Source organism: Gymnogyps californianus, chromosome 7 (genome assembly GCF_018139145.2).
Source record: "Gymnogyps californianus isolate 813 chromosome 7, ASM1813914v2, whole genome shotgun sequence".
NCBI classification, from domain to species: Eukaryota; Metazoa; Chordata; class Aves; order Accipitriformes; family Cathartidae; genus Gymnogyps; species Gymnogyps californianus.
In genome coordinates this window covers 15,399,143-15,426,007 of record NC_059477.1, presented here as the reverse complement: position 1 = coordinate 15,426,007, position 26,865 = coordinate 15,399,143, and the positions used below count along the sequence as shown (strand labels likewise).

Sequence of the window (26,865 nt, the reverse complement as noted above, 5' to 3'; positions counted from 1 at the left end):
TGCTTGTATGTTTTGATTCTGTAGAAGTTCGAAAGACAATAAAAGTAGCCCTTTAATTATTTTCTTGTCTGTTAAGGGAACTGGAGGAAGTAGAAAATGGAACTGAAAGAAGAGTTAAATTCCTATGCATGCATTTTTGAGTTTTTGGTAACCACCCTGATTAGCTTTTCTGACCAGTTTCACTACCAAAAAATGTCTTCTAAAAAAATCTTACAGGAAGAGTTTGTCAGGATTTCCCTGTTTGCTTCATGAAGACAGGGGAATACAGAAAACAAAAAATCAGCAAATAGAAATGCCTGTTGATCGTGCCTGTGTTATAAATATAGTAACATGAAAATCTGTTACGTTGGGATCAGTGGTGGTTTGTTGTTCAGAGTCTGTCCATTTCATTTTTATGGAATATAAATTAATTCCAGTGTCAGCATTTTTGGAAGAATAATTTACCAAAAAACCCCTCCCCAAAACTCCCAACAAACAAACCCCTTGCCCCTTCCCAAACTCCAAAACCAAAAGAAAATTATATAAACTTATTTTCCGGTCTTATTCCATATTTAGCTGACCAAGCTAAGAATTATTGTATCTAGGGAAAGTTGCTTCTGATTAATCATTGTGCAACTGGATAAAGGTTTGTAACAACAAAAAAAATATTCCTGCGTTATTAGGAAGCAATGCCAGAATTTGTCTAAGATCATTTGCAGTAATTGTCCTCCTTGTGAGAGGGCTTAGCAGTGCTATGTATTTTTATGTTGTATCTGATCTGGTGTAACTAACTGTGTGCCGCTTCTAGGGTGGTCGCAGATTCCTCCCTTAGACCTGTGCATTTCTGCTGATTCTTGCATCAAATCAAAAGATCATAAGACCCTGGGTCAGTGAGATCAGTCAGCTGATCCCAGAAGAAGTTGTTGGGGGGGAGGGTAGGGTGGTGTGGAAGAGTCGGCTTGGTCATCTTTCTCATCTTGCAAATGTGTGCTCTAGAGATCTGTTGCATGGTTTTTGGAGAAAGGTCAGAAGTCTTTTTCTCAACAGCAGCCTGCACTTGCATCAGTTCGACTGAGTCTTTAACTCATGGCAGTATATAAAGTGGCCATTTGGTTCAGTTTTACATGTTCTGTAAATGCTATAGGATTGGTGTGCAAGCGTAGAGTTTCTTATAGCTTGAATGCATTAGGGTGTTCTAATGTAAATGGAAATACCCAGTAGTTGTCCACTGGCCACTAATCCTGAGTGTTGATGGTGTTCAGTACAATTTGACGGGAGGGGGTGTTACAGGAGATGTAGACTAGTATAGAAAGAAGGAACGTGATCAGCTAGAATACAGACCTTACTCATTTCTCTCTTCTTTTTTTTTTTTTTTTCCTTTTCTCTTTTTAAACATACTAGCCAATTCAAGTACCTTCCTTTTCAAATTATGGTCACCCAGAATAGAGTTAAGGTCACTGTAAGGCTGGCAGTGTAAAATACTCAATAGGAAATGAAACAGCACATAGCCACGAAACAGCAAAAATCCGTCAGAGATAACATAGAGGTTTTTTATAATGGTGTTTGAGGAAGGAAACTTCCTGATAAATGAGCCGAGTTGCACTTTTGATTACAATTTGTTTTGTTCTTTGTTTGTCAGTGAGGTTGTATGCAACTAAGGGCAGAAATCAAGATATATAAATATGATTTGACTGATTTGCTTATTGGCTTGATGTCCTTAATGTGTGATCTTCATGTTTATAATGTGTCCATATGGGGAAATTGACTGAAGCAGCTCATGTGGAGCTTAAATTAAGAACATGTAGAATAAGCTTTTTTTTCTTTAATGATGAAGTGTCTTGTCGTGGTTTAACCCCAGCCAGCAACTAAGCACCATGCAGCTGCTCACTCCTCGCTTCCAGTGGGACAGAGAGGAGAATCAGAAAAAAAGTAAAACTTGTGGGTTAAGAACAGTTTAATGACTAAAGTAAAATAAAATATAATACTAACAACAATAATAAAAATCTAATAATAACAACAACAAAAAGGAATATAACAAGAAAAAGAAGAAAAGAAATAAAACCTGAGAAAAAAACAGTGATGCACAATGCAATTGCTCACCACCCGCTGACCGATGCCCCAGCAGTGATCCGCCCCTCCCGGCCAACTCCCCCCTGTTTATATACTGGGCATGACGTTCTATGGTATGGAATATCCCTTTGGCTAGCTCGGGTCAGCTGCCCCGGCTCTGCTCCTTCCCAGCTTCTTGCACACCTGCTTGCTGGCAGAGCATGGGAAACTGAAAAATCCTTAACTTGGGATAAGCGCTACTTGGCAACAACTAAAACCTCAGTGTGTTATCAACATTATTCTCACACTAAATCCAAAACACAGCACTGTACCAGCTACTAGGAAGAAAATTAACTATCCCAGCTGAAACCAGGACAGGTCTCCTGACATAAAAGCTTATTCTTTAATATTCTGGTTAATTTACTTAAGAGTTGGCTTAGCAAAATGTCTAGTACTTGGTGTCTTTTCCTTTCGAAGTACACAAATGCTAATCTAAAAAAAGTAAAGAATTTGATAGCCATTTTACATTTCATCATATTTTTATATATTAGTGAGCTCTGAGTCAAATATTTTTTCTATCCTTTCTGCTGTCTAATCAATCAGGAATTTGTTTTTAACGCAGAGAATTCTGTGAAGAAGCATGAGAGATATGTTTCACTGTGCTCTTTTTTAGTGAAATGACAAAAACAGTGGAGATTTCTGGGGAAGGTGGACCCTTGGGAATACATGTAGTGCCCTTTTTTTCATCTTTGAGTGGAAGGTAAGATATTTTCTGCATTGCTCAAGAAGTATATTAATGAAAGTATTTCAGTTGTGGTTCTCTTAAAATACCTATTTAACCATAAGGAAAAGAAATGCTTAAAAGAAAATTGGTCTATGACACTGTCTTCCATTACCAAAATATTTACTAGTCTAAGTTACGTATAAGACAATACCAGCCACTTTGTTCATATATGTCCTTTTAGTTGCCTCTCTTTTTATTCTCTGAATGGTAGACTAGACTCTCTGTAGAATAGTGTAATGCTAAAGGTGTGGGGGCTAGGAGGTGGTTTTTTGTGGTGTTGGGTTGGTTTTGTGGATGTGGGGTTTGGTTTTGGTTGTGTGGGGGTTTTTTTGTTTGGGTTTGTTGTTGTGGTTTTTTTTTTTCCAGTTGGATTTCTCTGTATAGGCCCTTCCTTAGTGACATATCAGACAAGAAAAGTAAAAAAATTTGCTTGCCTGGTCATGCCTCATATTTTTCAAGCCACCTTTCAGATTTGGTTGTATAGCGTTTATAAAATGTGCACTACACCATGAACCTTTCTTTGTCACAATACAATTACTTCAATTATAAATGATTTAACATAGTCTCCTGAGATCACAAAAGCCTATTATAGCAGCGTGCTCATATTGATGTATTGTAGTTAAGACTGGGTCAGCATTTTCATTATAACTGTTTTCCAAGCTATGTAACTCAGATGTGTTCTTAAAAAAAAAAAAAATTCTAGGATGAAATTTGACATACAGTGGCTTAGCCAGAGAGTTAATTTGACACTGGCAGCCCTGAATAAGAGATGGGAAATTGCTAGTGCCATAAATGACACTATAGTAAAATGGCTGCCTGTAACACAAAGACAATTATTGCAAAGGTAAAAATTATCTAATCCTTAAATGTTTCTTTACTTGTCAAGTTTCATGTAGGACAGAGAATGTCAAGGATTAAATTGCCATGTAAAGGTCTGTGTGTGTAAATGTTTTCTCGGCAAGATCAGAGTTTGTAAGTGGACCCAAATTCATTCAGAATGTTCTATTTGCCAAAAAGGAAAATAGATCTCCACCTTCTGCCCGGAAAAATGTCATCACTCTCTTAAGAAGAAAGTTGGTCTTTGATGGGAACTGTAGGAGGTCTGAGTTGTGTCCTTGGCTTTGCAGGCTGCCTCTTTGTCTTGAGAAAGACACTTATGTTTGTTACCCCATCATGAAATGCAGACAATAGTTCTCTGTTATAGGCATGCCATAAGGATTGTAGTGTGTACACTGTATTTCAAGATCATTAGGTAAAAAATGTGATGAAATTGCAAGCTAGTAAAATCCATAATTATTGTGACTGTAATACAGTTCCGTACTGAAGTATCACTATGTTGGGTGCAGCTTTTAAAGACTTCCATGAAAAAAAAATGGAGTTCCTTGGTCTACATTGCATGCGCGTTAATATGTCCTTATTTACAAATGCTTTTGGGGATCCCTTGGAGCAAAGGGGTTTTTGACAGATGGACTACTTGTTTAGATGGTTGTCTTGAAATTTTAATGACCCTTGGCAGAACCATACCGATATCTTTCTAAAAGCACTAGACTGACTTAAATCGCTTGTCCCTCTTATTTAATCAAGCCTGAGACTAGTGTATAAATTTTAACTCATCATAACATGAGAAAGTACAGAAGAGCATCTTTTATTTCTGTTAATGACAAGACACAATTTGTGGGGGCACGCTGGCCATGACTAACTTGGTCTGGTATTTCAGTTGTAAAATTACCTTTGAATAAGGTAATGCTGGCTTTAGCCTAGTGCTGCTGCAAAGCAAAATTTTTCCAGAGGTAGTCAAAACGTTGTATTAATTTACAAAATCTTAGTTTATACAGGAACTACAAAACTAATGGAAATAATTTTCCCCTTTCTTTTGCACTTAGATATCACTAAAAAAGGAAATTACAATTTATTAGTCCATTAAAATAATGGTAAAATTGAGGCTGTGGAAAAAAGTAATGGAGCAACGAATTTAAGCTGCCACAGCATATGTGACTCAAGCCACTCATTCAGGTGCTACAGCACACACACCAAGTTTCAGACAAGTGGGCAGTCCTGGATGCAGCATCTAAGCACAACAGGATTAGCGAGCAACAGACTTAATTTGTAATTTCTTTTATTTCTCTACTTTTATTGGTTTGCATCTTAATGTAATTGTATTTCATTAGTTCTTAGGGTTTAGGTTTTTGATTGCCACTAGTTGGATGTTTGTCATCAATAGGGCTGTGGCCCCTCACCACCACTGCCCCTTTGAATCCTTTAGTGAAGGGTAACACAGGTTGCAAGAGAATCTTTATGCGATAGATTAAATCATTTTTTTCTGTTAGATGTTTTGAAGAAGTAATATTCAGTAGGAACCAAGTTTTCACTTAAAGTACATTGATATGACATAAATACAAATTTTTAAATCTTCTTATACAGTAAATCTAAAATCAGATGCACGGTGAATATAGTGTCATTTGAAATAGTTAATGGCATACTCTGAATCTGTTGAATGGACTTAAATATGAGGGGCAGTTATGAATCAGAGAAAAAATACAAGACTTGTGTTTTGTGATTGGAGTGCTGGCACATTGGAAATAGCACATTAATATTTTATGGAGTATAACCAATAGAAAATGGTCTCTAAAGGTCATGTGTCTTTGATGCTGATGTGGTATGGAATTTACTGGATAAAACTTGATTATAAAAGGTCTTCACAAACACTCAATTGTCAGGTTTTTTGGACATTATACTGGTATCATTGGATATCTATTTTGAGTTGTATTCTGCAATACAGAGATGATCCAGGTAGGTCAGAAATAGCCTAGCACTCCCAGCAGAGTTAGCCACACTGGAATTTTGCACCACCCACACTTGTTCACTTAACGCATTATCAGAAGTTTCTGTGCTGCACCTCAGTTTTCAATTTGCACATAACCTGGTAACAAACAACTTAGGTTTTGATGTTCTGCTGCTCTCCTGCCACATGAATAAATAGTATTGCTGTCATGTATGAAAACAAGGGGCTTTGGCAACTGAAAAGTTTCAGAGACTTTTCAGATGTAGAAATAGTGGTTCTTTTTTATCATGTTTTAATGCCCGTTTAGTTTATTATAGTCGAGTTAGAAAAATCACTTCTAATCTGTTTGTGTTTTTCTTTGAAGCAATGTAATCTTACTTAGTGGCAGAAAAATATTGCATAAGCTACGTTCAAATTTTTAACTGGATGGGGAGATCTAGGTGTTTTTCTCTGTTTCTCCAAGTATGACCTACAGGACTTAGTGCTTCCTGAAGTTCTGGCAAGTAGTATAGCATTAGTGTCCAGCAATTTTTCTTGGTGTTTCTTGCAATCCCCTCCCTTTTAGTTAAAGAGCAAGCTTGGAAATCCTTTCTCTAGGTTAAGCACTTCATAATGGTCTACTCTATCTCATCTCATACACAGTAGAGATTAATATCTATTTTTATTTGCTGTAATTCATACCAGCAGAAAACGGATCGTTTTCACTTTTTTTTTTTGCCTTTTAGGATGCTGGGACTCTTCATCCGTGGTATTGAAGAAAATAGCAGATCTAGGCATGATGGGCTTTTCCATGAAAATGAATGCATTGTGAAGATTAACCATGTGGACCTTACAGATAAAACATTTGCACAGTAAGTGCTGGTTTACCGATACTTTTAACTAGCCAGGATTTTATACAATGCTGTGTTTATTAAGTGATTCATGTAAGGGGATTAATATTTATTTCAGATAAAATGCCTGTAAAACTGATACCTGGCAGAAACTTTGTAATTTTCTTTCTGAAGCCTCCAAATAAGGTGAAATTTGAGGAGAGGAATTTTCTCGTAGTCTTAGTGAACCTATCGTGCTTATTTAATTTAAATAACATTAAGGTTTTTAATAGTTTTCTTCACTTTCTAATTCTTCTGTTATTTTTACCATGTTTTGTTTGTAATTTTTTCTTCATAAGACCTTCAGAATGAGTCAACATCACGGCATGGTTTTTAATGTTCTGCAAATGAAATAAGATTTTTTTTTTTAAATGCTGCAGCTTTTTGAGCATTTATTTTTTTAAAAATACTAGTACTGTCAAACTATGATTAGTTAAGCTAAATCGTAAGTCTCACCTCTTATGACTTTTATTAAAAATCTGTTGACATTTATTATCTATCTCAAATTACCTTAAGTAACAGTTTGCTTTGATCGGCTGTGAATTAATGTGACGTTGCACAAAAGAATAGCCTCAAATTTCACAGATATTTGCTGTAGCAATTTAAATAGTAATTTGTTTTTACTTTTAATCCATATGTTTAGACAGCTGAGTGATTGTTTGTAATATAACAAAAACCTGTTGAGATCTCAAGGGAGTTTGAGGCTTAACTTTCTAAACAGTAAGCCAAATGTTCAAGGTTTCTAGACTAAAATCAAATATGTAATTTCACTGTTTAGGGATAAATATTTGCAAAATAGGTTTTCATAAAACCAGCGTAGTTCTGTAGTGTAGGTATTACCTTGTTTCTGAGGTTGTGCTTTTTGCCTTCTGATAGCTTTTCGAGTTACTACTTTCTGCATATTTGGTGGTAAATATATTCTGCTGAGATATAGTACGTGCCATTCTCTTCCACCCATGGAAAGTTCCTACATAAGATACAACTTTATCAGAACATAAGTGTTGGTATCATTAAAATGTTCGTTGCCTCACCTGTGCAGTTTTGTAATGAAGATGTATCCTTCTCAAATGAGATTTTGCCTGCATCAAAACCTCTCTTTTCAAAACTGTATGGGATCTTTTCCTTACAAATTTGTTGTGTCCTTTGTGTTCTCTTCAGAATGTAACTAGATCTCCAGAGGCTTTAAGCCCATGAGATGTGTGTGGAGTGGAGGACTCCGCATATTCTTCTGTAAGGTTACTAGATTTTGGGACAGTTAGAAATATTGCAGTAAACTTTCCAGTTTTCCATCAGGCTTTCCTTCAAAATGAGAAATGCAGGACACTTCACTTTCTCCAAGTTTGCGTGAACTTTTGGGAGTTGGAAGGGATATTTACAAAGACAATTGTTAGTTTAGAGAGGCCAGTCTTGTTAGACAATCTCTCTGTCATTGGGAGAGTGAGAGAAGTGACTAAAAGGTGATTCAGAGCAGAGCCTACTTTAGTTGGTCGAAGTCACCTTATGTTACAGGTAGTGTGGTTGCAGTGGTATTGGATCTGAGGAGAAAAACCGGGGGTGGTGAGGACTCAATATCCATTTGGGGACTGGGGGGAGTATTTTGGATAAGCTCTAGCCTGGTCTCATGTCCTGTTACATTGTTCTGCTGCATTGCCTTCCAGAATAGCCTTCTGCATCATCCCTCTTCCCTGGCTGTTGAGAATGGCTAAAAAAAGCAGCTTTCCAGGCTGAAACTAATCTCAGTGAATACGCCTTTTAGTTTTCATGTGGCATGACGTAACTGTACTAACCTGACAGAAGTCCAGGTTACAGAAATGCAGTAATCGTAATGGATGTGACGAAGTAGTGTCCCAATGACTATTGACCCAGAAATAGTTATCAGATTCTCCTTTGAGAGGAAAATCTGTTTGCTAGTTTCAAATTGACATTTGTTCATAACCCTTGTAAAAGCTGCTTTAACACTTAGCAGAGACTGTTACATACTGTCTCTTTCCTTTTTCAGCAGAGACTTTCCAGTATTGCTCCTGATGATTGCTGCTTTTGCAGCTGTAATAGCAGCAGCCTACTTCCTGTATTCCCATGTTTATAATAGTTTTATATATTGGGACTGTTGGTCTGCTTTTTCATTTGCTGTTAATCTATTCAATTACATTCTGTTGTGTTGCAGTTTCTAGCACCTCTTTTAATTGACTCCCTTATTTCTTTAAAGTATGCATTTGGGATCTCAAGAAATGTAAATTTCTCCATCCATTATTTTTTCTCTTTGAAGTGCAGCCAGTTATTTTGCCCCTGAAGACTGTATTTAGGCTTTCCCACAGGATGTCTTGCGTTATTTCCACTATTTTTTGTTTGAAGGAGATCTTCTATTTTCTCTTTCATATATTTAAAATATTCATCTCCTGAAACTGACTTATTAAATTACCTTGTAACATATGACCAAGTGGCTACTTGCAAGGATGAAGATGGGGTGTGAAAGAAACGTGGTTAGGACTTTACATCCATATGCTGGGAGCATGCCATGTTTTCTACAATCAGGGTAAGATCTGTCCTTGAAAACCTTCACAGGCTATAGGTGAGCAAGTAACCTATAACCCCTGCAGACACACTGGGACAGTGCTGTTACAGTTCCGAAACCTAACCCTTGAGGGTGGTGCTGGAAGAATACCTTCCTACAACTCTCTCCGTGCTACCTTTCTTTTCCAAGTTTGAGGTTTCTCTTCTGGCAGTGTCTCCTGTCAATGAACGCGGTTATTCTGACTCTTGGTGCACATAAACTCAGTGTAGCCAAGATGGTTCTTTCCTACAGCAGTATCCATTGGGACTGCCCCCTGACTTCAGTGTCTTCATGCTGCAAAAAACCCTCTCAAAACAGCCCCTCCCTTCCTCTACCTATAGCTGCAAGGTGGAGGTACTGTGCGGCTCTGTTGGTCTGGGAAAGCAGTAGATGTGTATTCAAGATGTTAACATTTGCAGTGGTTTCCTTTCTGTATCAGTGTAAAAAACTGTTTATTTTGGAAGTACTTTCAACATTGACTCCTGTTGCATAACTGAGTGTAAATCCAAAGCCAGGACTTCAGTGAAATACTGACTTTGCCTGACTGACAAACACGCTACGGAAAGGTAGGAGATGTGTAAATTGTTCTCAAAAGGACCCCATGATTTATTTAAAATTTAAGGTGGCCATTGCTTCCCCTCTTGACCCTATTCTGCTAAGCACAAGTTCTTGATTTTTCATTCTCAGAATGTGCTTCAGCTGCCACTTCTGTTTGTACTTGAGTTGTCTTCTGCAGTGTGGAAGAAAATCAGTCCGCTTCATCAGAAGGCAGGAGAGGAAAGCATAGAAAGGGAGAAGTTCCCTTTGTTCCTTTAGAATCCAAAGTTCGTAAAATGTCTTGATTGACTGAATCTATGGGTTATTCAAAATCTAGGCAGGGCTTTATGAAGAGTTGCTTTGGCCACCTTGTCTTAATTGCCTTGCAATGCATGGGAACCCGAACATTGTATTGTTACCATGTTATCAGTTCAAGGGGAGTGGTTTTATTAAATACTCCAACACGATTTCTAGTGTTGCAATCGAGCACATCTATAAAGACATTGATCAAGTAAAGTCCACATATGTGCCTTAGCAAGAGGTTACTGCTTGAAAGATGTGAGTAATATCTACCTATTTATTTATCCATTTATGTAGAAACACACCAATAGTTCCACCTTTATGGTCACCAGGTTTTTTCCTGATGCCTGTATATCCCATACCATCATCCTTTTCTATTGCACCATTTGCAGTCACAATATTTTTTCTGAAGATGTCCATATATCCCATACCCTCAACCTTTTTTATTGCTGTGGAATCAGCCAGCAGTTGCATTAGGGATTATGAAGGAATCTGAGGGGCAGTTAGGCTGTACTTGGAAAAAATGGAGTCATGAGCTTGCTCAGAGTAGATGTATCCACCAGAGCAATTGGTCATAAGTGCTCAGTGTGCCTCTATGCCAACAAGAAAATATGTAATGGACAAGCACTTGAAAAAAGTAGCAAGCTATAACTTCAGGAGCCTTTTGATTAGCTTTTGCCATCAGAACTTCCCTTCCTGAAGCTCTGCATGAAGAATTGGGTTCATTAGTTTATTGTGGCTGATATGTTTTTATAGCAGCCTAGGAATCCTGACAGATGTGCTGTTCCTGCTTGAAATGTAAGGAAATGCTGTAGTTTAGAAGTCTTATTTCATGCATACTTTTAAGAAAAGAGACCCTGTAGATGTGAAGGTAAGGTTATTTCTTCACATTTAAGATAAATTTTTGTCTTATTTTCTGTAAACAACTTCAAACTTTGCCCAAATTTTCCGGTTTATGTGAATTTTCTTACCTTTCTTTTAAAGGGCTCAGGACATCTTCCGTCAGGCAATGAAATTTCAAAGCGTCATCTTGGAAGTCCTTCCTCCATATAATCGAGAACAATATGAGAAGTCTGCTATTGCTCCTCTTTGTTTTCTGGATAATGAAGAAGGAGTTCCAAAAACAAAGATTCCACCTCCTGTTCATCCAAAACCTGCTCTGAAAACAATTAATCTTTCTGGAGCAAGCAGCTTAGAGGCTGGGGTACAGGCAACACTACAACAAGCTAAGAGCCCCAACCTCCAACACCTGGGTAGAAAGTCATCTTCTCCCTCACTGTCTCCCCTTATGGGCTTTGGCAATAAAAAAAATGCAAAGAAAATAAAGATAGACCTGAAAAAAGGTAAGTCTTTGGAGATGATATGATTAATTCTGTATCATGTTCTCTATAGTGATACCTTAACTTTTAACTAAACTAGTGACATTAAAAGTATAAGTACAAATACGAAAGCAAGTTATTTATGGTTTAAAAGTTCCAAAACTTCCAAAAGGTGAAGGAATGTTAACAGTAATGTTCTCAACAGTCAGCTTGCTCGTAAGTTTTGGATGCATGTTATCCAGACTTACGGATTTTTAAAACATCTCAGTTACTGATTATGTGGAAGGTATTTCATTAGCAACATGCGCTATTAAGAGGTGCTTCAGCCTTTTTGCAAGTACAGAATAAAAATTTTAAAAAACTGTCTACTTGGTGACCTTTGTTATTTTTATTCATACCTGCTAATTGACCACATCACTGTTACGACATTCTTTTAAAGATACGTTTAAAACTATACTTTGCTCTGTTTCATGTTATCCAAGAAGTTGACCACAGATTTACCTGTCTTTCCCTTTTTTATTTTCTGCAAACCTTTTCTTTCCATCTGTATTTATTCAGCTGTCAGCAGGCTGAATTTTGTGTGTATATCTTTAATTGCTACTCCATGCAGATGTCTGTCTTTGCATGGAGTAACGGGTTTATGCACATGTAGTAAAATGTGCTTAAGCAGATCCCAGTTAGCATTTATATTTTCTGTTTAATTTCTGTCTCTGATTTGGCTGAGAGTTAAATTTTATGCTAGAAGTGGCCCTTTTAAAAACAGTCTGTAACTATTCTTTTAACACATAATGAACGTAATCAAGCTGTCATTTCTTAATTTTTGTTATTTCTTAGCTTAAATCACTCATTTTTACTTCTGAACTCTTCAGCTTTGCGTTAACAGAACCTACTTCAGAATTTTCCCCATTTTAGATTTAATGCTTTTGATTTTGAAACAGTAATTTATATTTTTAGAAATGATAGGAATGTGATACTGACATGATGATATCTCTGAAAACTATCACATGGGTAGCAATCCTGCTAAATATAAAAGGATTTTTATGGACCCTGCTTATTCCTAGGTGATTTTGGTGGCTTATAAGCAATACCTGCTAATATTGATTTTACTCCCTAATTATTTGTTAAAACATTTATCTGTTAACACTTGAGTTTGTTTATTTTCAAGCAGCAAACAACTTCGCTAATGGAAGCTCTGAAATATCACTTTGTCCCATCTTAACAGGATGTTGTCAGCAGTTTTTTGCATTCAGATCACGTGACATTTTCCACTTTTCACCAAGTTTCAGTAAAAGCTGGTAAATTATTTTTATGCTAATAAATAAACAATTCTGATTGCTCTGATTTGTCTCAAAGACTACTGACTTTAATGTGAAGGCTGATACTAAAACCACCTAGAGAAAAGGTAAATGCTTTGAAATGAGAGTTCTCGCTTGTTTTGTATTATTGTGGGCTATCCAAAATTATTTCCATCTCTAGCTGTTGCAGGAGGAGTTGAGCATGTGTTCTGACATTGATAGAATTCCTCTCTAGACCATGCAGAAAATAGGCTCAAGTTTACAGCTCTTTGCTTTCTTTTTTTAAGAGCTAACCTGAATTGAGTGTCTGTGATGTGTTGCTGACGTTGTTTACTTACTTTTAATGATCATCATTTGCTTGTTGAAATTTATGTTGGGAGTTCTTTATCTGACCTTCTAGGTCCAGAAGGACTTGGTTTCACTGTGGTTACCAGAGACTCTTCAGTACATGGTCCTGGTCCGATTTTTGTGAAGAATATTTTACCAAAAGGTGCAGCAGTAAAAGATGGTCGTTTGCAGTCAGGAGACAGAATCCTGGAGGTTAGGATAACATCCATTGTATTTGCATTGCTGAGTATTGATCACTGGTTTTGGCATAAATATTTTATTTCCTTATATATACTACTGATGTATGGAATTACAATTCTTGACCTTGGTTTAAAAAAAAAAGTCTCATGGCTTTTGTACTGTTTGTCAACAAGTATTCACCGCAGTTTGGAAAAAGGTGCTTTTCACAAGGGTCCATGGGATGTTTGAACAAGGGGGACCTGATAACATCTTGGTTCTTAAAGCAGATAAATGTATCAGTTTAGAAACAAAGCATGTCTTGCCTCTTCAGCCATGTCCAAAAATCTCTGATTAATATTGAGGTGGTTAAGTGCTCATTTTGGGGCAATTTTGCTCAAATTGGTCTGTTTAAAATTTTCATACATCTTAGGACTTACAATCTCATTATCTAATGGGTTATTTCTACTTACTAACCTCAAAAAGCTCTTAAGGTAAACAGCTTTAATACTTAGGTCTTGTTTCTGTACTTTTCATCTTCAAAGTGCTTTACAAACTAATTAAGCCTCACAAACCCCCTGCAAGGTGGGTAGGTACTACAGAGCTGCTTTAACAGATAGTAAAAATGAGGGAAAAAAGGTTAAGTGATTTGCGCAGGGCCAGAGAGGGAGACAGTGTGGGAGCTGTTGCTAATTCCTCTTTGCTCTCATTCACTGAATGACACCTGTGTTAGGTGAGGGGGAAATGACAAAAGACAGTCATACTCACAGATATGACATCCTGTGTTCTTTTGTGTCTGGTAGGTGAATGGACGGGACATCACTGGCAGGACCCAGGAAGAGCTTGTAGCTATGCTGAGGAGCACAAAGCAAGGGGAAACTGTCTGTCTGATTGTGGCTCGTCAGGAGGAGGCCTTTCTACCTCGAGAGCTGGTAAACTTGTGATACTGAAACAATTCCATGTTTTAAAACTAGCCCAAGAAATAGAAATGAACTGTTGTTGTCTGAGAAAGCCAGCGAAGGGTAATTGTATAAGGCTTGTGTTTGAGAAGTATTTATACTTACATTTGATTTTGAGGGATATTTGATTTTATCTGCTTTAGATGCAATTCCACATAATCTGATTTTTCATCCCAAAAATGACATCATAAGCATAACTCACAGGGGAATATTGTAAATTAATTTTGTAACTGTGAGGTTAAGCATGACTGAAAATGGATTGTTCTCTTTCAGAAAAGCAACAAACTTAAACCAAAAGTTTAAAGTGCATGTAATGAGTCCTGCAGCTTATCAGTAACAAACTAGTGAGGGTGGCTGCCCCAGGAGATGCATCTTCTAAGCCAGGTGCCAAACTGCGTGAGTGGTGAGGAATAGAATTCCATTGCACTCCTCACAAATTTTGGAAGCACGCTTTTCCTTGGCTGCTAGTCTTTGACTTAATAGAACAAAATCAGACATGTAAGAGTCTATCTGAAGTGCTTAATTTTCACCTTTTTTTTTTTTTTTTTTAAAAATGCTGGCATGAAACTGTGTTCTCTTTTCTCTCACATAGACAGAGGAGGACTACATCAGTATAAAAGTGCTATCTGATACATACTTGTTTCCCCTCAAAGAAGGTCATCTCTTTGGTCACCTCTTCCTTATCTTGATTGATGGCTATACTTGACCTTTCATTAAGAAGTTCTCAGGATAAGGGAAGGACAGCATTTCCTGCTTTTGTCTCATTTTATCTCCTTTAAAGAACACAAACCACCTTCATTCTAGTCTTAAGATACCGCCTTCTTGCTTTTCCTTTTGCTTTAGACCGTTAGCAGGATCTTCTACAGAAATCCTCCATTATGTTTCCTCACAAAACATTGCTGACAGTTGTCCTTTTGTTTCCTTGTTACCAGTTGGACCTTGTAGAGGTAAGGGTGTCTGTTCCCTACGGTAGGATAAGAAGCTGGAGGGGAGTTCAGATTCTCACATGTGAGCCTTTCCTCTTGTGCCGCTGGTGCCCACTTTTTCCTGTAGTAGAGCAATTGTGAAGCATCCTAACAAAACTGTTTTTGTTTTCATTTTTGTCGTGGTTTAACCCCAGCCAACAACTAAGCAATTTTCCTTTTTTGTTGTGTGATCTTTAAGGAGTATAATGGCAGAATATTTTCAGCCCTGTAGTTGGGCATTCGTTGCCAGTCATTCCCGAAGCACCTAAGTTGGTCATTGTGATGCACTGTTCAGTAAGCCCTGAGCTGTAGAGTCAGTGTCTGTGTGGATCGGAGGGAAATTTCTGAGTCTGAAAGTACTGAATTATCTATTGTATTTAGGATTTCTTTTCTTCCACCAGCTTTTCTAAATAAGAGCTTATTTTTTGAAAAGGCTACCCATCAACAGTTTTTTCATGTGGGGTTTTAAAGTTATAAAATGCATTACTTGGAAAATGTACTTTTAAAAAAAGTATGTATTCTTCTTTTCTCTCTCCTGTTCCCCCAACATTGTACATTATTCTTTATTGTCATAGTACAAATTCTCTTGGAAGTCACTGTAATAGTGTGTAGGTATAAAAGACTGGAAGATTCTAAAAGCTATTTATAATTTTTACCTGCCACAATTGCCTGCTATTAAATTCTAGCCCCTACAGCAAGGATTAACTACCTTTCAAAAGGTGACTTACTTATGACGCGTGATTGAAATCCAGAAAGTAGCCACATTTATCCTGCTGGCTTGACCTTCGCTTAGATTGCTTTCTCTGCGAAAGAATGATGCACCAGTGATGGCCCTCACTGTAACTGTGATGATATGTGAATTCTAATACTGTTCTGTGTTTCTTGTTATCCAAATCAAGTACAATATAATAGAAATGTGAGTTACTGAAATACATTAGGTAATTTTATGGAACCAGCCCTTCTAAATTAAAAAGCCTTTCAGCAACGTCAGTTTGGTAGCTCATGGCAAAAGTGTGGGTTACCATACCACTAAGCTACCAGATGTTGATACTAACATGATGCTTGTTAGAATTCGTGAGATGTCTGAGAATAGTCTCAGCAAAGATTAAAAAAATAAATTAAAATTGGTTTAGCTTTTTTGTTTGTTTTTAGCTTTAGCCATGATATTACATTGGACTAATCCTCTGCTACCTCAAAAGTTACAGTGCTGTTTTGATCAAAGAGGAGAAAAAAGCCAGTACTTTAAATGTTTGTTTTTGGAAGGAAAGGCAGTGGATAATCCAATATTTTTCAAGGACAGCTGTAACTGAATGCTCTGACTATGTAACATGTATGCAGAGTTTACCTAAATACTTGGGGGGTTTGTTAATGCCTGGCAATAATAGGTTAATTGCTTTATATCAGACTTGTTCTCGATTTGAGCAGTTCTCCAGGGACTGTAATCTGAGAAGCTGTTTTCTTTAGATTCCCTGTTACTTGTTGAAAGTAAAAGGAGAAGGATTGCCTAGTAAACGTGCCCACTCCCCACAGCTTCCTGTGGCAAAGGTGCCTCTGGAAGCTGGACCTACTAGAGACCATGCACAAAACCACTTTTGAGCATGTTGCTCCACTAGAACTGGGTTCCTACATTGATTTCTGGAGAGAATTTGATAGCTGCATGGGCACAAAGCAAATAATGTAACAAAGTAACAGCGGGTGGCATTTGGTTGTGTGGGTCTGTAATAATATAATTTGAGTTTGCCTCGTAACAAAGCTGCGGTTTGGAGAAAGCTTGGTCTCATGAAGCTTTTCTCTTCAGTAAACTGGATGGGAGCAGAGTTTGGGGGTTTTGTTACTGTGAACTATGCTGATGAATTGCTAGCAGGTGGAAAAATATATTCAGAGTAGCAAACCTTTATCACACCAGCCAAGAGAGAGATGTGATATGGGTGAGGATGAATCAGTTTTGCAAACAGGCATTATTAAATTATAGGGAATTGGGGCTTCAGTTACACTAGCCCATGCAACATCTGAGAGTTGTACAGTTACATTGTTTGCACATAATGAGGGAATAAAATAGAAAACCTAATCTTTGTAGTGTTGTTACTGCTTTAAAAAAAGAAAAGGAGGATCTAATGAGATTTTTTTTTTTTAATTGAAGCAGATCAGTGAAGTAGAATTTGGACCAACCACAGGCTGTCCTCCTTGTTAGCCAAATGTTCTCAGTAATTCATGCCAGCTGTTGACAATGTAGCAGCTGAGTAAGGAGCTGATTCCAAAACTCAGGGGAAGATCTTGATTCACTTAACTACCACAATCTACAGAGTGGCCGGTGATTAGTGCATTCTTTAAGGTGCATTTGGGTTTTAAACTGTGTAACACTGATTGTTTTCTAAAGGATGGTGAATATTACAGAGGGAAACTGGCTTAACTGAACAGGTTTGAATTTTCTAGCTCTTATCAAAGTAAATGGAATAGACATCAAACTGTGGCTATCATTCTATGGTGTTTTGAAAATACAATGTTTTAATCATGTGTATTTGCTGCATCTTGTTTTTTCTCTAGGGAAAATGTGTGATCTGAAGGTGCCATTTCTTTTAATAATGATATAAAGACCACTTACTCCCCCTTCTCTTTCTTTGTCCCCGCATTGGTAAAACAAGGAAAGCCACTTGCATAAGAACAGCTCTGGTGTAACCCATTCTGCACCATGACCCTATGCAATTCTTTATTCTAGTTGTTTTTCATGAGCCTTCAGGATAGTGGATGACGCACATAAGCAGAGGAATGTGCTTGTTCTGTGATTGCCAGAAATAATATAGCACTGAAAATATTCCAATGGATTTTTCTTTAAATTAGAGCACATACGTAGTGTAAGTTTTGCATATGCTTTATTTTTTGTTTTAAAGATAGCTTTGACTTACCAGTTTCAACTGTAATTACTATTTCTATTGTTTCTTGGCATATTCACTGATCCCTGAAGAACGGAGGAGGAAAGGGAACAAACCAGCATTTTTACAGCAAAAGCTAAAAGAACAACAATGTATATAATGTAGCGGTTGATCTTTGAGTCTTTTTTTACACATGTACTATACAGGATAGAAAGAAGCAGGGTGAGTGGCAAGTTCAATTAAGCATTTTTTTCTACTTACCATGTGATTAACTTTCATGTTTCAGTCTTCCCTCAGTTAATTCCTTCCACTACCTTGAACTTCTATGCCTGAAGGAGAACTTGTTTGCCTGAAGAGTTGTCCTTTTTGATTTTAATATTCAGAGCTTAACTTCTATTACTTCCTTTTAATTGTTTCTTGCCTTCTTATGTGCAGGAAATAATAGGTGAAATTTCAGCCTAGACTTAACCAGTTTTGCACCTGTTTTTGTAGGTCAAACCAGTGATTCTAGTGCTCAGTTAACCAGAAATGGTCAAATAATTTCAGTCAGAAAGTGATTCCAGCAGGTACCAATTCTCTGTTGTGTTATCTCTATTCAAAGGAAGAAGAATCTGATAGAAAAAAAAAATTCATGTCCTGGTTTCGGCTGGGATAGAGTTAATTTTCTTCCTAGTAGCTGGTACAGTGCTGTGTTTTGGGTTTAGTGTGAGAATAATGTTGATAACACACTGAGGTTTTAGTTGTTGCCAAGTAGCGCTTATCTTAAGCCAAGGACTTTTCAGTTTCCCATGCTCTGCCAGCAAGCAGGTGTGCAAGAAGCTGGGAGGGAGCATAGCCAGGGCAGCTGACCCGAACTAGCCAAAGGGATATTCCATACTATAGAATGTCATGCTCAGTATATAAACAGGGGGGAGTTGGCCGGGAGGGGCAGATCACTGCTTGGGCATCGGTCATCAGGTGGTGAGCATTTGCATTGTGCATCACTGTTCTTTTCTTGGGTCTAATTTCTCTCATTTTGTTATACTCCTTTTCATTACTATTATTATTATGCTATTCTATTATTGTTAGTATTATAATTTATTTTACTTTAGTTATTAAACTGTTCTTATGTCAACCCATGTGTTTTACCTTTTTTCCCCAATTCTCCTCCCCATCCCACTGGAAGTGGGGGAGGAGCGAGGGAGCGGCTGCGTGGTGCTTAGTTGCTGGTTAGGATTAAACCATGACAGGTCAATATACATATAGTGTTTTTTAATAACATACACAAGATTCAGTTTTTTAATTGTTCTCTATAATGAAGAGAAGGATATTGTGAATACACATGGCACCTTTCATTTTGAATAACGTTATAAACTATGTAGATTTTTAAAAGTCCTATTTTTTTCCCAGGAACTTTTGAAGGAAAGTGTTTAATTTGGGGCCTGTAGATTCTTTTTATCTAGAATAGTTGAGAAATTAGTGTAGATTGTGTCTACACAAATGTATCTTTTTAGAGTGAAAACATTGTGTAGTGCAGCCCCTCAAAGGTTTTCAGCTTTCATTATGTGTTTCAGAAGATGGTTACTAGTTCATTATGGCTTGGAGTACTGGAAACTATGCGCTGAGGTTTGTTGATTAGTTACTGTGCTCATTATAAAAGTCAGTAAGAGATCACTGTTTAGAAGGAACGTGGCAGTCTTTCTTGTCACAGTGACACGCTTTCCTGTCACAGAAGGTGTGGCAAAAAGTACTCCTTTATTTATCCCGGGTTTTGGTGGGACTCCCTAACTTACCGAAGGGGAATAAATTGCTTGAATAATTCATGTATCTTTAAAAAGTGGTTGGGTTTTTTTTATTTAAACTAGACCCAACAATTTTGCAATGGCAGAATGAGCTCCCATATGCTGTGAAGTGCCAATATAGCTACCAACACAGCAAACGTTTACTGTGCTTTTCCATGCGATAGTGGTAGTCAGCCTTTTTGAGGCTGCTGAGACCTTGTTGCATCTGGTCTACTGTTGCTTTCTCTGTCAAGCCCGTCAAAGTGTTATGATCCAGCAATGATTTGTCTTTCAGATCCCACTCTTCCTATTTTCCAGCAAATATGAGGAACCTTAAAAGGGTGGTCTGAAAGCTTTGGTCATAGCATTCATTGCCTGCAAGAACCTCTGACGGTGCTCTGCCTGCTGGTAAAGAAAAGTTAGAGTGGAGACAAGTAAGGAGAGAAAAGCATAATGTTACTCATACTGTGAGATCCTGTATTTGATTACAGGATTACTGCCCAAAGCGTCTAAGTTGAGGAACCTTACCTCAGAGCACTGGGAAATGAAAGCTGTTTACTTGATAGCATCAGTCTCAGCTCTGCTGTTGTCCAAAATTGTTTGGCAGCCCACTTCAGTCTATGAAATCAGAAGTATGTATACATCAGAATAGAGGCATATAAAATTTGACTTTTAACAGAAATCGAATCTTCATACATTTTAGATGCATTTATCCAGATTTACAGTATTTGCATTTAATAAAACCAAAGTATTTGGGCAATTCTTAAATCTTACTGGCAACTGTAGTACCTTGCCATTTACAAGGATCACCAGATTTATTCCATATACCATATGAAAATTTTTAAAAGTCTCTTTGCCTTAGAATCCATGAAAAAAGTTTTCCTAGGCTGACTTAATGTGAAACGTGCATGTTGTGTTTGAAGTAGACATAAAAGAATTATACACTGCTTATTGCTTTGTTTACTATCCCTTTAAAACAGTAACCAGTAAATAGAGTAAAGAGTTGGATTTGTACATTACAGTGTTGTGACCTGTTTGCCCGGAATATATTCTGAAAGTATACAGTAACAGCAATCCTAAGTTCACCCTGAAAATACCATGCAGTCTTCCATCTTCATGAGTGATAAGATTTTAGGATCTAAGTGGCAAGGTGTATTAACTGCTTAAGGCTCCAGCTCAGTAGGGTGCTTAAGCACATGGCTAACCCCACAGGTGGGAGGAAAATGGGTGTTTTCACAGTGGGGCATACCTTGACTGAGGACTGAACTAGTTAATTTTTCTCCCTCTGTTTCCTACAGTTATGTAACTTAAAAGGTTAAGTGAGACTGCATTTTTAAAAGTTGAAGAGCAATGCCACACTGAATTACAAAACTCTTTTGCAAGGACAAACCATTTCCTTGGGTAAAACTTGCTATGGGATGTTGAATAGGCATGTCAAGCAAACTGGAGAATCTCCATTTTTGAAGCATCCTGTGACATCAAATGGTAAACTGTGAAATGCAATGTATCTGCCTTGGATGAAGAGCTGAATCTAGTTTTGTCAGTTTTCGAAGCTGTAATTCCAGACAGTCCACATAATTCAAACCAGAACCATTCTATCTAACATGACACAAATTTGTAGTGTACTGTGTTAATGTAAAAAGTATCCAAGTACAGTATAATATGTCTCCATGGATTTGCTATTGGCTTTTTTGTCTTAGCAGGGTGTGCCATTAGTGACCATTTAGTTTTTATTGCAGTATGGAATACAGATGATTTTGAAGAAGCCAATATGAAAGCATCTGTCAAAAATGCTAAAGATGAATACATGCAGCAATGACTTCAGTTATTTACTAGATTGTGACAAGATTACAGCAGTGCATTACCTTCGAGTATTATTTTCAAGAGCATTACTGTATATCTATTGCAAAATACCGTGTAGATTTTATAGTGAGTGAATGAGCTGTCAGCAAAGTATTTCTTAATTGTGGCTAAGCTTTTGGAAAGAACATAAAGAATAGTGCAAATAAGGAGATATCTTCTTTTCAAGGTTTTCTGCCAATAATAGTTATGTGGTACAACAATTTAAATGCTGCTCTTTAACTGCTCTTTTACAGTTTTTTTTTTCAGAAAATAATTGCAAAAGCATGTAAATGTCTTATTTCCTTCATAAGCCTTTGAAAATAACCCTCCTGGGTCTCTTGCCTTTTGCTCTCAGCTCTGAATGGCACTCCAGGGAGTTGGCATCTCTTATCAGAAATGAGCAGCCAGGGAAGGGGCAGCCAGCATATTGAGAGACCATAATAGTGTATTGGTCAAGGGCACCAGACAGGTACTGAAAGGTCTCTTGTTGTGTTAAACAAATGCTATTTCCTTCCTGCTTTAAGTGGGAGCTAATTTTTTTTGTAAGCTTCTCTTTTGGCAAAAGAACAATAGGGATAAATAAGGCAACCTTTCCAGTGAGAGATATGCATTAGATTATCGTAAATCCACAGATCAAAAGTGCCGTGGTCAATGAGAACAGGCGTTGTAAGATTAAATAAAAGGACGACTTGAAAGTGCTGTCCCATGGTAGACAGAGGATTGACAGAATGTGGAGTAGATATAACCATGGACTAAGTAAAAAGGGGAAGAATACAATGCACAGTACTTTTTTTCAAAGGTTACAATTCTGTTTGTACTGGTGACTGAGCAGTTTTTGTGTGTTGTGGGAATAACAGAAGGCTAAAAGTATATTCTGTCTGTTCTTTAAAATACTGAGAATTTCTTGGTGGACTTAATTATATACCAGTAAAATCTTAGGTTGTTTTAAGAATCCTTTATTGTAGCCTTTTAATTAAGAAATCAGAGACCTGAGGTATACATGTGCTTCTAAAAATTAAATAAAATCATTGGCAGAACATCAATTAATCAAATGTATTCTGAGACTCTTAGATAAAGGTTTTCAGTCTGCATTGCTGAATGTTATTTAGTACATATTATTAGGGCTTTCTGCTCTCAAATCTAGCAAACTCTGTATTCTCTCACGTTCATATAAACTGTCCTCAACTTTTCTGTCTGGTTTGTGGTGATTCAGTAAATGTCAGAATTGATTTTACTCAAGTTCCATGCAGGTATATCGGTACATTAAAACATTGCTGTCTTGATTTCCCTTGTGAGGGATGGTACCTGTTTGATTGTTTGCTCTATTCTGTTTAATGGCTGAGTCTGGACAGCAAGCGGAAAGATTGCCTCTTAGACTTCTTCTGACTGCTGCATTCTGGTCCAGGAGAAACTGCCTGGAGAAAGAGAGGAGATCGTTGTCTTCCTCAAGCAGCTGAGAGCTCAGAAGCTATCTAGAATGCTGGATGGTGCAGCCAGGAGGGAGCTTTGCAGTAGAAGCTGAGGCTGGCTGTCTCCTATAAATAGTAGGGAACAAACATCACCAGGCTGCAGAGGGGACTGGGAAGAGAGATGTGTATATCTAGAGGGGACTGTTCAGAGCTTGTTGCAGCTGAGGAAGCTGTTGAAAGCTGACAGGCTAAGATTTAGCAAAGCTGAAGGAAGGACCTGCCGAACAAGGACAAAGTGAGCGGTGGCAAGGACAAAGTGAGCAGTGGATATTGATTTTTTCCAAGTCTTTTTTTTTTTAATTTTTTTTTCTCTTAACTTTAACCTGTTTCACTGTTAAGTATGTTTTATTAATACTTAAGAGTTTAAAATCCCTTTTGCTGTCGTCAGTGTACCCATCTTAAAGGAAGAGTACAGGCCAGGCCATCTCAAAGCTCTAGCCATCTTGAGGTCTCATCACTTGGCTATCTGGACTTTGATTTATGTGAAGATTTCTCATTTATCATAGTACTGTTGAGTTACTTACTTATGTCTGCAGTAGGGAATAACTTCAGTGATATACTATCATTTAATTCCTGAAGTGCTGAGGTGTGATACATTTGTCATGGAAAATACACGACGTGATTGTTGACTGGGTAATTTATAACATTAAACTGTAAGTTTTTCCTGGGCTAGAAACATATTTGTGTTGCAGCTCATTTTGTTCATTCTGTGTTTGAGTGAATTCAGGTTCTCGGATGATCTTGAGGTAAGAAGTATTTCTAATAGAATTCAAGGTTTAGTGCATTGGAGAGGACTTCCTTTACCAGACCATAATTCAGCTGATGGTGGTTGCTCCATTGTAAAGTATTGATGTCTTGAGATAATGTTCTAGCAAAGTCAGGGAAATAGAGGCAGTGGGAATCCAGCTGAGTCACTAGTAGCATTTAATAGTCATACCTGCATATTCTCTAGGAACAGGGACCATCACTCGTGAAATTAGTAGCCCAAATGAAGCAGTTAATTGATGAGCTGTTAAGGATGGCTGGAGCTCTTTTTGGTCATCAGTGAAAAGGCATTCCTTGGGAAGAGCACTATCATCAGGAAAATAATTTGAAACCATTTGGAGAGTGTAGGTGAAATCAAGTTTCTAGGTTCTCTTAATCTCTTTTTATTTCTCCTCTGTTTTTCCTCCTGTCCTGGTTTCAGCTGGGATAGAGTTAATTCTCTTCCTAGTAGCTGGTACAGTGCTGTGTTTTGGTTTAGTGTGAGAATAATGTTGATAACACACTGAGGTTTTAGTTGTTGCAAGTAGCGCTTATCTCAAGTCAAGGACTTTTCAGTTTCCCATGCTCTGCCAGCAAGCAGGTGTGCAAGAGCTGGGAGGGAGCAGAGCCGGGCAGCTGACCTGAACTAGCCAAAGGGATATTCCATACTATAGAATGTCATGCTCAGTATATAAACAGGGGGGAGTTGGCCGGGAGGGGCAGATCACTGCTTGGGCATTGGTCAGCGGGTGGTGAGCAATTGCATTGTGCATCACGGTTTTCCGTCCGTCCCCCCCCTTTTTTGTTATATTCCTTTTCATTACTATTATTATTATCATCATTATTATTATATTTCATTATTATTAATGTTAGTATTATATTTTACTTTAGTTATTAAACCATTCTTATCTCAACCCACGAGTTTTACCTTCTTTCCTGATTCTCCTCCCCATCCCACTGGGAGCCGGGGGGGGAGTGAGGGAGCGGCTGCATGGTGCTTAGTTGCTGGCTGAGGTTAAACCACAACACATCCTTTCTGCTGCTTCTCACATTCTCCCACAAAGAAAAGTTTTCAATCTTGTATTTGCACGAAAGAGGCTTGATGTTATAGACTGACTAGCAGGCATTTGCTATCAGATACCATACAATGAATAGCGAATGAAAATTTTAAGGGAATAAAGACAGAGTTTACTTGGTCTTATAATGAATTCATCATTGATTTGTAGATGTGCATCTCCTTTCCTGGTACCCATCCCTGTGAAATCATTGAAATGTCATTTACCCTCCCTCATGGGTAACAAATTTTTGATAGTACTATTAAACAAAGTTCAGCATTATTTTTAAGTCAACTTTTGCTGGATCTTAGGGTAAGGCTGAATACAAATAAGGAAAAGGAGAGATTTTGGGGATAATTGAACTATGTTGAACAAGAAGCGCTTGTGAAGGATTTTAAGGAAGATTAGAGAGTTCTCCAGTAATAGGTAAAAGCAGCTGTTTTTTAAACTTAAATTAAATTTACTAAGGTTTTTGTATGATTAAATTATCTGTTTCCCAGAGAATTGTAGCAAGGAAAATCGTAGTCAAATGTTATGGATTCCAAATTAGGTACTAAGGAAAGCAGAGGAAACGAAATACTGACAAAAATTTACTGTACTTGTCTGGTGTCCTGCTGAATACATCTTAATGGTTGATAGATAACACATCCAGCATCCAGGCATGCAGACAGTGATCTGGTAGGTTACTTAACATGAGCTAATGCACAGCATAGTTATGTTAAAGGAAGTTGGGAAATATTATAGAACATTGAACAACTCTGTTACTATTTTTTTTTTACTCTGCTTTTAGCAATTTTTTTGTATCAGAATCTAAATTGGACTAAGTTATACTGAAAAACTACGTGTAATACCGTTATCTTAGTAAGTTTATAGTGGGAGAGTTCTAGTGACCACCAGTCAGTCTTTTTTCCCCAGGTATCGAGGGCAAAGGTTTTCTTTGAGACTCACCGACATTTCCTTGCCTGCTATTTAAGCGAGATATTTCTTATGTCGAAAATCACCTGCAAAGAAAAAGGGGAAAAATGCTACTGTAAAGTGTTTTGAAGACTATTATTATGTCCCCTTTTAGTCTTCCCCCCGCAAGGTTAAACAAGGTTGTTAGATTGCTGTCCTCTAGAATCCATCCAGCTTGTTTCTTGAAGCCTAGAGCTGAGCACAGTGCTGCTATGGAGCCTGTGCCTGTGCTGCGGAGAAGAGGACAGCGTCCTGCCTCCTACAGCCACCGCTGTTCCCAACACTGCTAAGGTCTTGGGCACAGCCAGAGGGGCTGCGGCCTTACGTCAGTGTCACGGGTGGGTCAGAGACAAGAGCGATAGTACAAATGAGAATGGTATTGATTAGCGCGCTTGATTCAAATTCAAGCAGACTCATCTGCCTAGTTTATTTTCATATATTGGCTTGAGGGACAGGCAGAGATCCTCTTGTCTTTGTTTTTTTACAAGTTTGTGTTAACAAATGCATGAAGTCCTTAGCCTGAAATTAATGTACATCTTGGAGCTTAAAGTGAAACAGGTAGGGTGCTCCTGAGAAAGAAGCTAACAAAAAAATACGTAATTTCTTCTTGACAAAAATACTGTACCACCTTTTCCTTGAAAGTATTTTTTTGCAGAATAGCCTTTGTGCCAGGGCTTACCTTCAGCCATCCCCATTAAAAATTGATCTGAATGTGACCAAATTCAGTTTTAGATGAAGTCCAAGTTCATATTGAGGACATTCATTCATAATGTTACATTATAAAGCAATTTGTGACTGCTCTGGTGAAGGTCAGTGTGGGCACTGGGAGCTTTTATGTCCTTTGATAACAGCCCCACTCACTGCTTTCCTCGTGGTATTGGGAAAGACAAAACCACAGTGTTGACATACAGAAGGGGCAAGAGTCTGGTGCAGGTGTCATGGATTAAAGTGGAAGAATAGCGGCAGGACAAAGGAACTGCTTGCCTAGGGGAGCAGGAAAGTAATACAAAATAGACTGTCCTGCAGGGCTGCAGGAGACATCAGATGTTCTGGACCCTGAGAAAAATTTCTTCTGTCCAAATCTGGACAGGATGTGCCATTTGAGTAGAGTTCTGATCTAAGAGTTCTGAATCAGCTGACAAGAATATGTACATTTTGAAGAACAGAAGATTGGGCAGAAAATCTTTCCTCTAAAATGTTGAGAAAGTTAAATGCCAAATGCTTATGTTAGAAGGCCAGTAATAGTGGGTTTTTTTCCTTACACTGATTCTTTTGAAG

At 37.8% G+C, this 26,865-nt stretch overlaps 1 protein-coding gene across 9 annotated transcripts in view; it reads left to right on the top strand.

Annotated features, from left to right (window-relative positions):
- PARD3B (par-3 family cell polarity regulator beta) overlaps positions 1-26,865 on the top strand; it is a 437,827-nt gene that overhangs the window by 200,463 nt on the left and 210,499 nt on the right. For all 9 annotated transcript variants that reach the window (XM_050899878.1, XM_050899879.1, XM_050899877.1 and 6 more), the window contains exons 6-10: positions 2,702-2,788; positions 6,320-6,445; positions 10,836-11,194; positions 12,866-13,005; positions 13,773-13,901. In XM_050899878.1, the coding sequence (XP_050755835.1) occupies positions 2,702-2,788; positions 6,320-6,445; positions 10,836-11,194; positions 12,866-13,005; positions 13,773-13,901 (841 nt within the window). The remainder of the gene's footprint in view (positions 1-2,701; positions 2,789-6,319; positions 6,446-10,835; positions 11,195-12,865; positions 13,006-13,772; positions 13,902-26,865) is intronic.